The 15691-nt window shown below is 49.3% G+C and overlaps 1 protein-coding gene across 1 annotated transcript in view; it reads right to left on the bottom strand.

Moving 5' to 3' along the window:
* Positions 1-272: 272 nt before the first annotated feature.
* The window catches only part of LOC132772340 (sodium-dependent proline transporter-like), a 40203-nt gene continuing 24784 nt past the window's right edge, over positions 273-15691 (bottom strand). The window contains exons 7-15 of the mRNA XM_060771337.2: positions 15552-15686; positions 14932-15035; positions 13073-13197; positions 12832-12944; positions 10909-11043; positions 10072-10171; positions 6461-6579; positions 3025-3198; positions 273-439 (exon numbers count right to left, since the gene is read on the bottom strand). Of these exons, the coding sequence (XP_060627320.2) occupies positions 314-439; positions 3025-3198; positions 6461-6579; positions 10072-10171; positions 10909-11043; positions 12832-12944; positions 13073-13197; positions 14932-15035; positions 15552-15686 (1131 nt within the window). The 3' untranslated portion in view covers positions 273-313. The remainder of the gene's footprint in view (positions 440-3024; positions 3199-6460; positions 6580-10071; positions 10172-10908; positions 11044-12831; positions 12945-13072; positions 13198-14931; positions 15036-15551; positions 15687-15691) is intronic.

The following is a 15691-nucleotide window of genomic DNA, read 5'->3' as shown; positions in this document are numbered from 1 at the left end:
GGTATTGGTTGTGTTGGGTGGTGGCCTTGTTCTGCAGGAGGATTTGGGGGAGCCAAGGCTTAGGGATGGACACCCTCTGTTTTTGGAACCCAGGGTTCCATGAGGACAATGAGAGGTTCCTTCTCCTGCGCATCCAACCAACCTCCTGATGAAGGTTCCTGGAGGACTCCAGCCTTCTCTGGGCAGGAGTTCTGTCCCACTGAAGCAGCTGCCGGCAGTGGAACCAGGATCCTCCTATCCTTCCGAAGCGGCCACCACTAGCAGCAACCAAGCCAGGAGGGCCAAAGTCCATTCCTTGCCCATCCCTTTGGAGTCAGGCTTCGCTGAAGTCATGGTCCGTCAGATTGACCGTGTAAGGGACCTCAATGACCGCCTGGGAGATCTCCCGGCCCGTGGCCATTCGCCAGGAGTTGAGCGGGCTGATGGCCTTCCGGAAGCGCTGCAAGGAAGAGCAAGGGGAACGACGAGAGATTAGGCATTGCTCCGAAAGGGAGGCGTTCGCTTCAGAGGGACGTACCCTTTGGCTCTGGCAGACCTCCCCAAAATCCCATCTGGACAGTCATCAAGACTCCATTTCCAAAGGAACTTTTTGACTGGGGTGTTGTGTGGTTTCTGAGCTGAATAGCTCTGTTCAAACAGCATTTTCTCCTGACATTTTGCATCTGTGGCTGGCATCTTCAAAAGATCTGATGGTAGTCAAGTAAGTGGACTATGGAATGTCCAGGCAGTGACTGTTAAACAGGTGTAAAAGGTGCAATTAGCAAGCTAGATTTTTATGTGTTGGGTGTGATTCACCCATTAGCATGCAAGTGACCCTGCAGATAACAGAGTCAATTAGTGAGGGCATCTGTGTGGAAGTAGCATTGCCATTGTTCCCTTTTAATTGTTTGCTGTCTGGAGACATCCTTTGCCTGGGTGGCATTCACTCACTTTAGACTACTTACTGCCTGGAGACCTCCTTTGCCTGGGTGGCATTCACTCACTTTAGACTACTTACTGCCTGGAGATCTCCTTTGCCTGGGTGGCATTCACTAGCCCTTTACTACTTGCTGCCAGGAGACCTCCTGTGCTTGGATGGTGTTCATTAGTCACTGTCTTGATTCTAATGTTTTTCAATACTGGTAACCATAGAATCAGAATCCTAGAGTTGGAAGAGACCTGATGGGCCACCCAGTCCAACCCCATTCTGCCAAGAAGCAGGACAATCACGTTCAAAGCACTCCCGACAGATGGACATCTAGCCTCTATAGAAGGAGCCTCCACCACACTCCGGGGCAGAGAGTTCCACTGCTGAACAGCTTTCACAGTCAGGAAGTTCTTCCTCATGTTCATAAGGAGCCTCCGCCACACTCCGGGGCAGAGAGTTCCACTGCTGAACAGCTTTCACAGTCAGGAAGTTCTTCCTCATGTTCAGAAGGAGCCTCCGCCACACTCCGGGGCAGAGAGTTCCACTGCTGAACAGCTTTCACAGTCAGGAAGTTCTTCCTCATGTTCAGGTGGAATCCCCTTTCCTGTAGTTTGAAGCCATTATTCCATTGCGTCCTAGTCTCCAGGGCAGCAGAAAGGAAGCCTGCTCCCTCCTCCCTATGACTTCCTCACATATTTATACATGGCCTTCGTTGTGTCTCTTCTCAGCCTTCTCTTCTGAAGGCTAACCATGCCCAGCTCTTTAAACCACTCCTCATAGGACCTGTTCTCCAGAGTCTTGATCATTTCAGTCACCCTCCTCTGGACACATTCCAGCTTAGAGTCAATATCTCTCTTGAATTGTGGTGCCCAGAATTTGACACAGTGGGATTCCAAGTAAAGTGGTCTGACCAAGGCAGAACAGAGAATGGGGAGCATAACGTCCTTGGATCTAGGCACTAGACTCCTATTGATGCAGGCCAAAATCCCACTGGGTTTTGTTATTTTTTTTGCCACCACATGACATTGTTGACTCATGTTCAATTTGTTCTCCACGAGGACTCCAAGATCTTTTCCACATCTCAAGCCAGGCATTGTCCCTTAACGCATTTCCTTTTTCCTGCCTAAGTGGAGCATCTTGCATTTGTCCCTGTTGAACTTCATTGTGTTAGTTTTGGCCCATCATCTCTCTCATCTGTGAAGATCATTTTGAATTCTGCTCCTGTCTTCTGGAGTCCTGACCATCCCTCCCATATTTTGTTCATTTTCATAGTTTCCTTTCCGTTGAAATTGCCCGTATGCTTATGGACTTCAGTGGCACTTCTGTGTAATCTGACAAAGTAGTTGCCAGAGTGGTCCAGAATGTCAACAGAAAGGCCAGGCTACTTCCAGGCAGATGCTCCAAGCAGCAAACAACTCAAAAGGCAACAAAGGCCAGGCTACTTCCATGCAGATGCCCTACTCGCATGCTAATGGGTGGCTTCCACTCAACACACACAAATCCAGCTTTTTAATTGCACCCTTACACTTGCTTAACAGACAATGGTTCTTTCCTTCCACCCTGGACATTCCATGGGTATATAGACTCCACTTGCTTGACTGTCATCAAATCCCCTGAAGATGCCAGCCACAGATGCAGGGGAAGCGTCAGGAGAAAATGCTGCTAGAACACCTTGGCCAGACAGCCCAGAAATCACACAACACCCCAGTGATTCCAACCATGAAAGCCTCCAACAGCATAGTTTCTGAATTGTTGGAGGCTTTCATGGCTGGAAATGAATCTAGACAGGCTATTGTCTAGATTGGGGGGACCCTGATTGACTCATTTACCCGTACCCACTCATTTACCTATATATAGGCCGACACATCCATTATAGCCAGGATCATACATCACCCCCTGGAGCAATTGCCATGTTATCATTTCCTGGCGACACCTTTAGGGTCCCTGCCAGGTGGCCCCATTCCCATCCACGCCCAACTTAGGTCCCCATTTGTTCCTTCAATGGCAGGGACACAACAAGGGGTCTTTTTAGGATTTCCATAGGGTGGGTGAGGGGGGGTCTCTCAATTCAGCCCCTCAATACCCCCCCCCCCCCCCCACTTTCTCCCAATACTCACATCAGCCAGCGTCCCGGTCTCCTTGCACAAGGCGATGGCGGCCCAAAGCGGGATCTGGCCGCAGGTCAGGACCCCCATGCAGACCCCCAGGGCCGACCCCCAGGCAGGGAAAGCGTAGGCCCCATAGTGCAGGGTGGTGCTGGAGAGGTCCAGGAAGATGTAGAAGAGGGTGAACTAGGGACAGAGAGGAAGGAAGAGGAGGGAGGGGTGACCTATGAGTCATGCTCACCAAAGCCCCCTCCCCAAAGAATGCTCTGTGTCTCTCCTTTGGAGAAGCCACAGGAGCCCAGAACCCCCACGCCAGGGCTCTCCATCTGAACATGAGGAAGAACTTCCTGACTGTGAGAGCCATTCAGCAGTGGAACTCTCTGCCCCGGAGGGAGTGTGGTAGAGGCTCCTTCTTCTGAAGCTTTGAAACAGAGGCTGGATGGCCATCTGTCAGGGGTGATTTGAATGCAATATGCCTGCTTCTTGGCAGAAAGGGGTTGGACTGGATGGCCCAAGAGGTCTCTTCCAACTCTTGGATTCCATGATTCTATGATTAGGAAGAACTATCTGATTGTAAGAAGAGCTGTCCATCAGTGGAACTCTCTGCCCCGGAGGGAGTGTGGTAGAGGCTCCTTCTTCTGAAGCTTTTAAACAGAGGCTGGATGGCCATCTGTCAGGGGTGCTTTGAATGCAATATTCCTGCTTCTTGGCAGAAAGGGGTTGGACTGGATGGCCAAAGAGGTCTCTTCCAACTCTTGGATTCTAAGATTCTCGGAGTATCATCGGATCATAAAGTTGGAAGAGACCTTCGGGACAATCAAAGCACCCCTCAACAAATGACCACCCAGCCTCTGTCAAAGCCTCCAAGGAAGGAGCATCCACCAGACTCTGAGGCAGAGAGTTCCACTGCTGAATAGCCCTCTTTACAGTCAGAAAGGTCCTCCTAATGTTCAAGCTGACTCTCCTTCCAAGTCATTTGGACCCATGGCTCCATTGAGATCCAGCCACCAGTAGAATCACTGTGAACATCACGACCACCAATCAGTTTGTTGCTGGACTGTAACTCCCATCATAGAATCAAAGAGTTGGAAGAGACCTCCTGGGCCATCCAGCCCAACCCCATTCTGCCAAGAAGCAGGAATACTGCATTCAAAGCACCCCTGACAGATGGCCATCTATCCTCTGTTTCAAAACCTCCAATTAATCCCTCTCTACAGCTGCAGTTCTCTACCTGTGGGTTGCGGCCCCTAGAGGGGTCAATAGGCTGTCTAAGAGGGGTCACGCCATAGCCTCCTTCGACCTTGCCACCCCCGAATGGCCGTTGGGCCCCCTCCTTCCCTTTTCTATCTTTCTTTTTCTATCCCTTTCCTACTCCAAGGAGCAAGATCATAGAATCCTAGAATCCAAGAGTTGGAAGAGACCTCGTGGGCCATCCAGTCCAACCCCATTCTGCCAAGAAGCAGGAATATTGCATTCAAATCACACCTAACGACCATCCAGCCTCTGTTTCAAAGCTTCCAAAGAAGGAGCCTCCACCACACTCTGGGGCAGAGAGTTCCACTGCTGAACAGCTCTCACAGTCACGAAGTTCTTCCTCATGTTCAGATGGATTCTCCTCTCTTGTAGTTTGAAGCCATTGTTCCATTGCGTCCTAGTCTCCAGGGAAGCAGAAAGGAAGCTTGCTTCCTCTCACATATTTATACATGGCTATCATATCTCCTCTCATCCTTCTCTTCTTCAGGCTAAACATGCCCAGCTCCTTAAGCCGCTCCTCATAGGGCTTGTTCTCCAGACCCTTGATCGTTTTAGTCACCCTGCTCCTGCTTCTTGGCTAAAGGCTCAGCGGAGCAGCCCCAAAGCCTCTTACCTCTCTAGCCTCGTGCTGAGCCAGAGCAGTGTCGTGAGGAGGCATTGGGCTGCTCCACCAGGCTTTGAGCCAGGGAGCAGGGACAGGAGGAAGCCTTTCCACCTCTGCCACACTTCCCGTGCTTGCAATTTCTCAAGTCACTCCTGACACACACACAAAAAAACCCCTAGAATTCAACTTGTCCAGGTGTGCACACAGGGGCGGCTCAACCCATTACGCAAAGTAAGCATTTGCAGTATAGTTGATTTTGCCCAGGGGTGCTCTTGGGGAAAAATAGACCTTGACATATGCGAGTTGTAGTTACTGGGATGTATAGTTCACCTACAATCAAAGAGCATTCTGAACTCCACCAAGGATGGAATTGAACCAAATGTGGCACACAGAACTCCTACAACGAACAGAAAATAGTGGGTTGTTGTAGGTTTTTCCGGGCTATATGGCCATGTTCTGGAGGCAATTTTTCTCCTGACGTTTCGCCTGCATCTATGGCAAGCATCCTCAGAGGTAGTGAGGTCTGTTGCAAGTAGGAAAAATGGGTTTATATATCTTTGGAATAATGACCAAGGTGAGACAAAGGACTTTTGTCTGCTGGGGCTAGCTGTGAATGTTTCAGCTGATCACCTTGATTTGCATTCAATGGCTTGGAAGTGCCTGGGGGGAATCTTTTGTTGAGAGTGATTTTATGTGCCTGTTTGTTTCCCCTGATTTATTTCACTGATTGTTTCACTGATATATATCAGTGTTTGGGGGGGGGGGCGCAAAATACTGCTTGCTTACCATTGAAAATTACCTAGGGCTGCCTCTGTGTGCACAGCATCCCCTTGCACTCTCTCTGCTGGAGATGCTACTGTCATATGAGCTCCTGTCATAATGTTATTTAATTACAACATCCCTGGTGTAATCTCATTAACTTTAATGTGTGGGAAAGGGAGGGACATCAGAGGTTTGGAGTGATTGACACATGGTGGGTGTGAGGCTTATACATATTGATGGCAGGGGAGGGACTGATCAATGGCTCTGATGTGTGAGGAAGTAGAGGCATCAGAGGATTTCTGTGATTCATGGGTATGGGCAAACTTAAGCCCTCCAGGTGTTTTGGACTTCGACTCCCACAATTCCTACCAAATTGTGGAAGCTGAAGTCCAAAACACCTGGAGGGCCCAAGTTTGCCCATGCCTCTTTTTTTTTTTTTTGGTTGTGTCAGGAGCAAGTTGCTTCTGGTGTGAGAGAATTGGCCGTCTGCAAGGACGTTGCCCAGGGGACAATGCCTGGATGATTTGATGTTTTTATCATCCTTGTGGGAGGCTTCTCTCATGTCCCCACATAAGGAGCTGGAGCTGATAGAGGGAGCTCATCCACCTCTCCCTGGATTTGAACCTGCAACCTGTCGGTCTTCAGTCCTGCCAGCACAGGGGTTGAACCCACTGCGCCACCGGTTGCCCATGCCTGATCTAGAGCAACACAGCCAGTGCACAAAGGGACCTTAGAGCCCCGAACCTCCTTGGTTACATGAGTGTAACCTGTCGACTTGAACCTTGGGGCCGAGAGGAGCAACGAGTAAGGAGCAAACTACTTTCCTACCAGGAGTAGACCCGGAGTGAAGGCCACCCAGCAGGCCTTGAAGTAGAGCACCATCTGGCTGCACCAGGGAGGGCATCGGCTGATCATGTCCACGATGTCCCGGCAGAACTGGTTGATCCCTGCAAGAGAGGAAGGGAGGAAAGAAGGGCTGAGCAAGTGGAGGGACCCATTGGGACACCGCTATTCACCCCCGGCATCCCACAGTCAGGAGGGTTGAAGCTGAGAGGTGGGTGCAGAACATGTCAGAGTGTTGACGGTTGCCAGCGAAAGGAATGCCAGATCACACAGACACTGAGTTGCAAAAATAAGGACTCTGCAAGCTTTGAGTTACAAAAAAAACTAAGTTTTACGAAGTACATCAAACACTCGTCTTACTACAGTGAGCTACAAACAGGCACTAGTCAAAACGAAAGTCTCTTCACATCTGCTTATCTCTCTTCTCTCTGGCTGAGACGGACTACTCCCTTCTGTTCACCTACATCCAGAGAGCAAGAGCAAACCTTATCTTACTTCTCCCAAGGTTACATAATCACAGCCTCATGGTATGAACATTCTGCACAGCATTTCTAATACACAGTGGAATCCATCTTGGCAATACATAGAAGCACATTGAAAAACACATACATAACTCGCTGCGGACTCGCTGTTTCACAGATTTTTCTTCCCCTTCCCCTTCCAGGAGCCGGCGGGGAGGAAGAGGAGGAGCCAGGTGCTGGCAAATGGTGGGGCCTGAGGATCATAGAATCATAGAATCCTAGAATCCAAGAGTTGGAAGAGACCTCATGGGCCATCCAGTCCAACCCCATTCTGCCAAGAAGCAGGAATATTGCATTCAAATCACCCCTCACAGATGGCCATCCAGCCTCTGTTTCAAAGCTTCCAAAGAAGGAGCCTCCACCACACTCCCTCCGGGGCAGAGAGTTCCACTGCTGAACGGCTCTCACAGTCAGGAAGTTCTTCCTCATGTTCAGATGGAATCTCCTCTCTTGTAGTTTGAAGCCATTCTTCCACCTCGTCCTAGTCTCGCAGAAAACAAGCTTGCTCCCTCCTCCTCCCTGTGGCTTCCTCTCACATATTTATACATGGCTATCATGTCTCCTCTCAGCCTTCTCTTCTTCAGGCTAAACATGCCCAGCTCCTTAAGCCGCTCTTCATAGGGCTTGTTCTCCACACCCTTGATCTGCTCCCTCCTCCCTGTGGCTTCCTCTCACATAGTTATACATGGCCCTCATCATATCTCCTCTCAGCCTTCTCTTCTTCAGGCTAAACATGCCCAGCTCTTTAAGCCGCTCCTCATAGGGCTTGTTCTCCAGACCCTTGATCATTTTAGTCGCCCTCTTTCTCTGGACACATTCCAGCTTGTCAATATCTCTCTTGAATTGTGGGGCCCAGAATTGGACACAATATTCCAGGTAAAGTGGTCTAACCAAAGCAGAATAGAGCATGGGGAGCATGACTTCCCTAGATCTAGACACTATGCTCCTCTTGATGCAGGCCAAAATCCCATTGGCTTTTTTTGCCGCCACATCACATTCCTGGCTCATGTTTAACTTGTTGTCCACGAGGACTCCAAGATCTTTTTCACACGTACTGCTCTCGAGCCAGGCCTTGTCCCCCATTCTGTATCTTTGCATTTCATTTTTTCTGCCAAAGTGGAGTATCTTGCATTTGTCCCTGTTGAACTTCATTTTGTTAGTTTTGGCCATTCATCTCTCTAATCTGTCCAGATCCCTTTGAATCCTGCTCCTGTCCTCTGGACTATTGGCTCTCCCTCCCAATTTGGTGTCATCTGCAAACTTGATGATCCTGCCTTCTAACCCTTCATCTGAGTCATTAATAAAGATCCTGAACAGGACCGGGCCCAGGACGGAAGAACTCCACTCGTCACTTCTTTCCAAGATGAAGAGGAAGCCTTGGGGAGAATCACCCTCTGGGTTCGTCCATTTAACCAATTACAGATCCACCTCACCATAGTTTTTACAGTTAGTTATTGCAGTGTTCCCCCACTACTTTGTGGTTCACTTATTGCAGACTCGCTGTTTCACGGGTTTTTCTTCCTCTCCCCCCCCCCCAGGAGCCGGGGGGGGGGGGGAGAGAAAGAGGAGGAGCCAGGTGCTGGCAAATGGTGGGGCCGGAGGATGCCGGAGCCTTGCTCCTTTCGGGCTAGGAGGAGAAGGTCAAGGAGAGGAGGAAGAGGGTGAGCACAGACCTTGGCTGAGGCACTGGAAGAGCTTGCCCAATGGGGAGGCCTACAGCTCAGGCCAGATGAGAAGAAGAGCAAAGGAGAAGGAGAAGAAGAATGCCCCCAAGCACTTGCAGAAGCAACAACTCCCTCCTTCTCTTCCTCGGAGGCCCCTTGGCAGTGGAGTCTTGCACTATTTACAAGAACTACTTACTTACTTAGGCAATCCCTTGTTGTCCGAGTAGGATAATCCTCCAGGGTGGGTCCGTAGGTGACTGTGGAGCCCTATTCTTGACTCGCATGTTCTCCCACAGTGAGGGCATCGGTTTCAGTCTGGGTTGGCTTGATGCGCCTTCCTCTTGGTACCTTTCTCTCTTTCACCCTCCATTCATGCCTCTTCAAATTATGCAGCACTGCTGGTCACAGCTGACCTCCAGCTGGAGCGCTCAAGGGCCAGGGCTTCCCAGTTCTCAGTGTCTATGCCAGAGTTTTTAAGGTTGGCTTTGAGCCCATCTTTCAATCTCTTTTCCTGTCCAACAACATTCCGTTTTCCGTTCTTAAGTTCGGAGTAGAGCAACTGCTTTGGGAGACGGTGGCCGGGCATCTGGACAACGTGGCCAGTCCAGTGGAGTTGATGGTGGAGGACCATTGCTTCAATGCTGGTGGTCTTTGCTTCTTCTTCCAGCACGCTGACATTTGTCCACTTCTCTTCCCAAGAGATTTGCAGGATTTTTCGGAGGCAGCGCTGATGGAATCGTTCCAGGAGTTGCATGTGACGTCTGTAGACAGTCCACGTTTCGCAGGCATATTGCAGGGTTGGGAGGACAATGGCTTTATAAGCAAGCCCCTTGGTCTCCCTACGGATGTTCCGGTCCTCAAACATTCTCTGCTTCATTCGGAAAAAGCTGCACTTGCAGAGCTCAGGCGGTGTTGTATTTCAGTGTCAATGTTGATGTCTGTAAACAGTCCACGTTTCGCAGGCGTAGAGCAGGGTTGGGAGGATGATAGCTTTATAAACAAGCTCCTTGGTATCCCTATGGATGTCTAGGCCCTCAAACACTCTCAAGAACTAGGTTTCCATGACACAAAGTTCAACCATCACACTGGAGCTTCACACACAAAGCCTTCTCATACTTACTAAGGCCTGCCTCACACTGAGGCCTTCTCACAGACAGAGACCTTCCTCCCACTGAGGCAAACTCACACTGAGGCCTACTCAGCTACAGGCACGCCTGCTTATATAGAACTGCACTTTTGCTGAGTCATTGCATCCATTTAACCCTTTCAGTGCTTGACTCACATTTTTGTAATTAAAAATGCCTAATTTTTAATCTTTCCGACAAGCCCAGCCCAGCAAGGAATCTGGCAAAACGTTTCAGAGACGTCAAAAAACGATACGACTGGGCCATGTTTCCTGCAAAGGACTCACCGTAAAAGAAAGCCATGCCGAGGCACATGAAGAGGACGATGATGATGAGGCCGAAGCTCGTGCTGTAGGCGTCAATGAGGGTGAACCAGTAAATGCCACCCTGTTAACGGGGAAACCACAGATATTGAAGGATGCTAAACAAGGGGCTTTGAATTAAATTAATAGCAAAAAAGAAACATACCCTTCCTCTGTAGAAAAATAGCAATATGAAAGAAAATGTCTTTAAGAAACAAGAAGGTACCGTGTTACACAGGATGTCGCATTGTGGTTAACTTCAAAGGTTACGAGAAGGTACTTTCTGTCAAAAGGTCAAGGAAGAGGGGGCTGGAAAGAGAGTACTTTCCACGAAAAAAAAAGTATTCTTCTGTTAAAGGTTTAAATTGTTGATCTCACAGTAAAAGGTTAAAATTTATGTCGGTGGTACTTTCCCTTTTGCATTGGGGTATAAAGATATGCAGATTTCAAGAGACGGCGCGGGCAGTCTTTGAAAGCACAAACAGAAGTGCTTCTGTCCGTCTCATGTTGATCAGCTCGATTAAATGGTGTCTTACATGAACCAATTGGACTCTGTGGATTTCTTCAAAAAGGGACCCCACACTCTAAACCCGTGATCCCTTACAATATTAGGAGTGGAGAAGTCACCAAGGGGACCACAAAGGTCATCCAGACCAACCCCAGTCTGCCAGGCAGGGATACACAACCCACAGGGTTCTTCCTGTCCCTCATTGCTCTCTATGTACATACAAGTTTGCATGCTTCTTCCCTTCCAACAGGAATGACATGAAGCTCAAAGGGACACTCCACCTGTGACCGATCTCAAAAGGAAGACCACTTTACCTCTGTGATCAGGAGGAGGCCCAAGAGGTAGAAGGCGGTGCAGAGGAGGGCCAGGAAGAGGGCCTTCCTCTTTCTCTCCCGCAGCGAAGGGAACTCGTCCATCAAAGCTGTGGAGATGCCCTCCATGTTGCCAAACTAGAAAGGTCAGAAAGAAGAAGAGATTCGTTGAGTTGGAAGGGACCCCAGGGGCCATCTAGTCCACCCCACTTCTGCAATTATGCAGGAAAGGTAAAGGTAGTCCCCTGACATTAAGTCTAGTCATGTCTGACTGGGGTGTGGTGCTCCTCTCCATTTCTAAGCCGAAGAGCCAGCATTGTCCGTAGACACCTCCAAGGTCATGTGGCCGGCATGACTGCATGGAGCGCCGTTACCTTCCCGCCGGAGCGGTACCTATTGATCTACTCACATTTGCAGGTTTTCGAACTGCTAGGTTGGCAGAAGCTAGGGCTGACAGCGGAAGCTCATGCCGCTACCCGGAATCGAACCTGCGACCTTTCGATCAACAAGCTCAGCAGCTCAGTGCTTTAACCCACTGCGCCACCAGGGGCTCTTATGCAGGAAAGGCACACTCAAAACACCCCCGACAGATGGCCATCAGAGGCAGGAAAGGGGTCAGAGAGGGATAGAGGCCCCAAGCGAAGTCTTACAAAGGGACATTGCTTCACACTAGGCCAGGAATACCTTTTAACCCCGCACCAAACAGTGTCCTGTAGTTGCTAACTACAGCAGTTTATTTACAAAAAGCATATCCAAAAGGGAAAATGGACTTTTCCCAAAAAGCAGAAGAAAAGGTGCTATGAAATGGCAATAGTCCAAATATATAAAGATCAATAGTCCAAGACTGCAAGGCTCATGGAATCCGAGATAGCAAGGTACATAAAATCCATGAAGTCAAGAGCATAGACCTGAATCCATAAGCATGAAAACAGGAACTTCTCCGGAAGAAGGGCAAACTTGAGAGCTGATCATGAACTTGATTTTATGACAACATTGTCTACTCTGAAGAGGCCAGGAAAACATCACCTAATTTAAGCTCAAACCTCACCAAACAGACATGAGATCATCCCTTCGGCACCTGGGTTTCAAGGACTGCTTCTCACAGAGTCTTTCTGACCTTTTAATTAACCTTTTCTTGGCTCTCTCTGAGCAGAGACCTAATCTCATATCATGGGGAAACTTCCCATCTTCAGAAGGCTGAGAAGACCGATTCTCAAAAGTAACATCCTCTGTCTCTTCTGCAGCTGTTGGTCCTTCTGTCTGATCTACGGCCTACATTTCTGTCTGTATTTCAGCCTCGTCACTCAGTGAAAAAGCCATCATTTCCCTCATTGGGTTGTTGTAGGTTGGGGTAGCCAGATTTTGTTCATTTTCATGGTTTTCATGCCTACCAGTATTAAAAAAAACTCTAAAATTACAACAGCAAAACAACAGAGAGGAAACAATCAGGGACAGCTAATCACCTCTCAACAAAAGATTGCCCCAGGCACTAACAAGCCACACCAAAAAACTGCCAGGCCATCAAATGCTAATCAAGGTGGTCAGTGGAAACATTTACACCTAGCTCCAGCAGACAAGAGTTCTTTGTCCCATCCTGGTCATTCCACAGGTATATAAACCCATTTTTCTTAGTTCCAACAGACCTCACAGCCTCTGAGGATGCAGGTGAAATGTCAGGAGAGAATGCCTCTAGAACATGGCCATATAGTCCGAAAAAAACCTACAACAACCCAGTGATTCCGGTCCTGAAAGCTTTCGACAATACATTTCCCTCATCCTCTGAGGAAGAATCCCCGGCATCCCCAGCAACTAGCTGCTGAAACCTAATGTTGCTGTTGACCCAACCACAGGTGTGTGTCTGTTACACAACAGCCCCCCAAACAGCCACTGGGAAAGACTTACTATGATGTGGCTGGCCCCACTCACCAAAGTGTCCACTCCAAGAGTGAAGAGCATCAGGAAGAAGAGAACGGACCAGAAGGCCGAGCCGGGCAGCAATGCAAGGGCTTCTGGGTACGCCACAAAGGCCAAACCAGGACCTGGAAGAGTTTCAATGAATCTTCATGGGAAGGGACCCCAGCCCCCAGGAAGGAAGGAAGGAAGGAAGGAAGGAAGGAAGGAAGGAAGGAAGGAAGGAAGGAAGGAAGGGGGCCCCATCCGTCCGTACCTGAGTCGGCCACCTGCCCCACGGGCACCTTCTTCCGCCAGGCCATGTGGCCCAGGATGGAGAAGATGGCGAAGCCGGCAAAGAAGCTGGTGCCACAGTTCCCGATGGCGATGACCAGCGTGTCCCTGCGAGAGGGAGGCAACAAGGGACCGTTGCAGGGTTTGTGTCTCGGAGCAAAGAGCAAGAGTCACCCAGGAGGGCTGAGGAAGGGACTGGGAAGGCCGTACACTACAGAACCCAGCTGGCTCTAGGGCAGTGGTTCTCAACCTGGGGTCCCCAGATGTTTTTGGCCTACAACTCCCAGAAATCCCAGCCAGTTTACCAGCTGTTAGGATTTCTGGGAGTTGAAGGACAAAAACATCTGGGGACCCCAGGTTGAGAACCACTGCTCTAGGGTGTCCTGGAAGAAGGAATCCAAACATGCTTCTCCAGTCACTGGGATAAAGGGTTTCTCAACCCAGAAGCTTCTCAGATGTTTGGGTCCCAGTTTTGGAGAACAGGGGAGGAAGGGAGGAATAGCTGGATGGATGGATGAACAGATAGACATGGAGAGATGATAAATACTAGACAGACAGACAGACAGACAGATAGATAGATAGATAGATAGATAGATAGATAGATAGATAGATAGATAGATGAAGAGATGGAGGGATGGATACATGGATAGACAGAGGGATGGATGGGCAGATGGATAAGTTGATGGATCAATGGATGAACAGATTATGATAGATACACAGGGATAGATGGAAGATGGATAGCTGAATAGATGGATGGACAGATGGAATGATAACATGCATGGATAGATAGATGGGTGGATAGATGAAGGATAGGTGACATACATAAAGACAAACTGATAGGTGGTTAGACAGTTCAGATGGATAAATGGATGGAGGGATGAATAGACAAACAGACAAATAAATGAATGGAGGGAGGAATAGATCGGTAGGTAGGTGGGTGGATGGATGGATGGATGGATAGAGGACTGGATGGATTGAGGACTGGATGGATGGATGGGTGGATGGATTGAGGACTGGATGGATGGATGGATGGATGGATGGATGGATGGATGGATTGAGGACTGGATGGATGGACATGGATGGATGGATGGATGGATGGATTGAGGACTGGATGGATGGACGGACGGACGGATTGATTAATGGATGGATGGATTGAGGACTGGATGGATGGACTGATGGATGGATGGATGGATGGACAGATGGATGGATAGAGGACTCAATGGGTGGATGGATTGAGGACTGGATGGATGGACTGATGGATGGATGGATGGATGGATAAGATGCATGGATAGACAGATGGGTGGATAGATGAAGGATAGATGACATGCATAGAGAAAGACACACTGACAGGTGGCTAGACACTTCAGATGGATAAATGGATGGAGGGATGAATAGATAGGCAGATAGATGGATGAATGGACGGAGGGATAAGTAGGTAGGTAGGTAGATAGATAGACAGAGGACTGATTAGATGGATAGATGGACTGATGGATGGATGGTTGGATAAGATTGATGGATAGATTCATGGCTAGACAAATGGGTGGATATATGAAGGATAGATGATAGATACTTAGACATACATAGACAGATTGATAGATAGTTCAGATTGATGGACAGAAGGATGAATAGATAGATAGATAGACAGACAGACAGACAGACAGACAGACAGACAGACACATATCAGAGTTTTAAAAACCCAGAGGATGTTGGTGGTGGATGGAACCATGCTGGGTCTTTCCCCTTCCAAAAAGGATGGGCCAGCCCATGTTTTGGTCCCATCTCAGGTGTTCAGGTGTCCCATTTCCACAAAGGACCCTTCCACCCCCACCCCGGGGCCCCCACCTGATGACGTTGTTGTGGAACTTGTTGTAGGAGGCCATGGAGAGGAGGCCCCCAAAGCCGATGCCCAGTGAGTAGAAGATCTGGGAAGCTGCATCATTCCAGACCTGGAGGAGAAGGAGGAGGAGGAGGAGGAGGAGGAGGAGAGGAACAGGCAGTCAGGTGTCGGGAGAGAGGTGGAGCCACATAGGTCTGCCTCGCAGGGGAGTCGCCACCTTTTAGGTGAAATCCCCCCCACTCCCAGGATTTCACTTGGTTCTCTTGTTTCAAATAGTGCTCTTTTTGTCAACAAACAGCATCATTGCCAGCATGGTCTCCTTTGTGAGAACCGAGGACCTCTCCAGAACCATCTTAATCAAAAGCCCAGCTGTTCATAAACTCATTGGTCATACCTCCAGCATTTTGCACTACTACGAGGAAGGTTCAGTTTCCCAGATCCTAAACAGACTCTCATTGGTTCCACCATTCTGATTTCCCTTTGATTGTCCCAGCCCAAAAAGTCTTCTATAAGCTTTGTATGTCTCCATATCATATACATGGAGCACGCCTGCAAAGGAGCTCCTTCCGTTGCAGAAGGGCCGCCCAGCCCCTTGTCCACCCGTCTCCGGCCACAGATGACCCACCTGCGCACTGCCCAGGCGGCTCCAGTCAGCGGAGAGGTAGAAGCGGACGCCCTCCAGGGAGCCCTCCAGCGTGGCCCCTCGGACGATCAGCACGAAGATGACCAGGTAGGGGAAGGTGGCCGTGACGTAGACGACCTACA

Source organism: Anolis sagrei, chromosome 3 (genome assembly GCF_037176765.1).
Source record: "Anolis sagrei isolate rAnoSag1 chromosome 3, rAnoSag1.mat, whole genome shotgun sequence".
Taxonomy (NCBI): domain Eukaryota; kingdom Metazoa; phylum Chordata; class Lepidosauria; order Squamata; family Dactyloidae; genus Anolis; species Anolis sagrei.
This window is presented reverse-complemented; position numbering and strand designations above follow the sequence as displayed.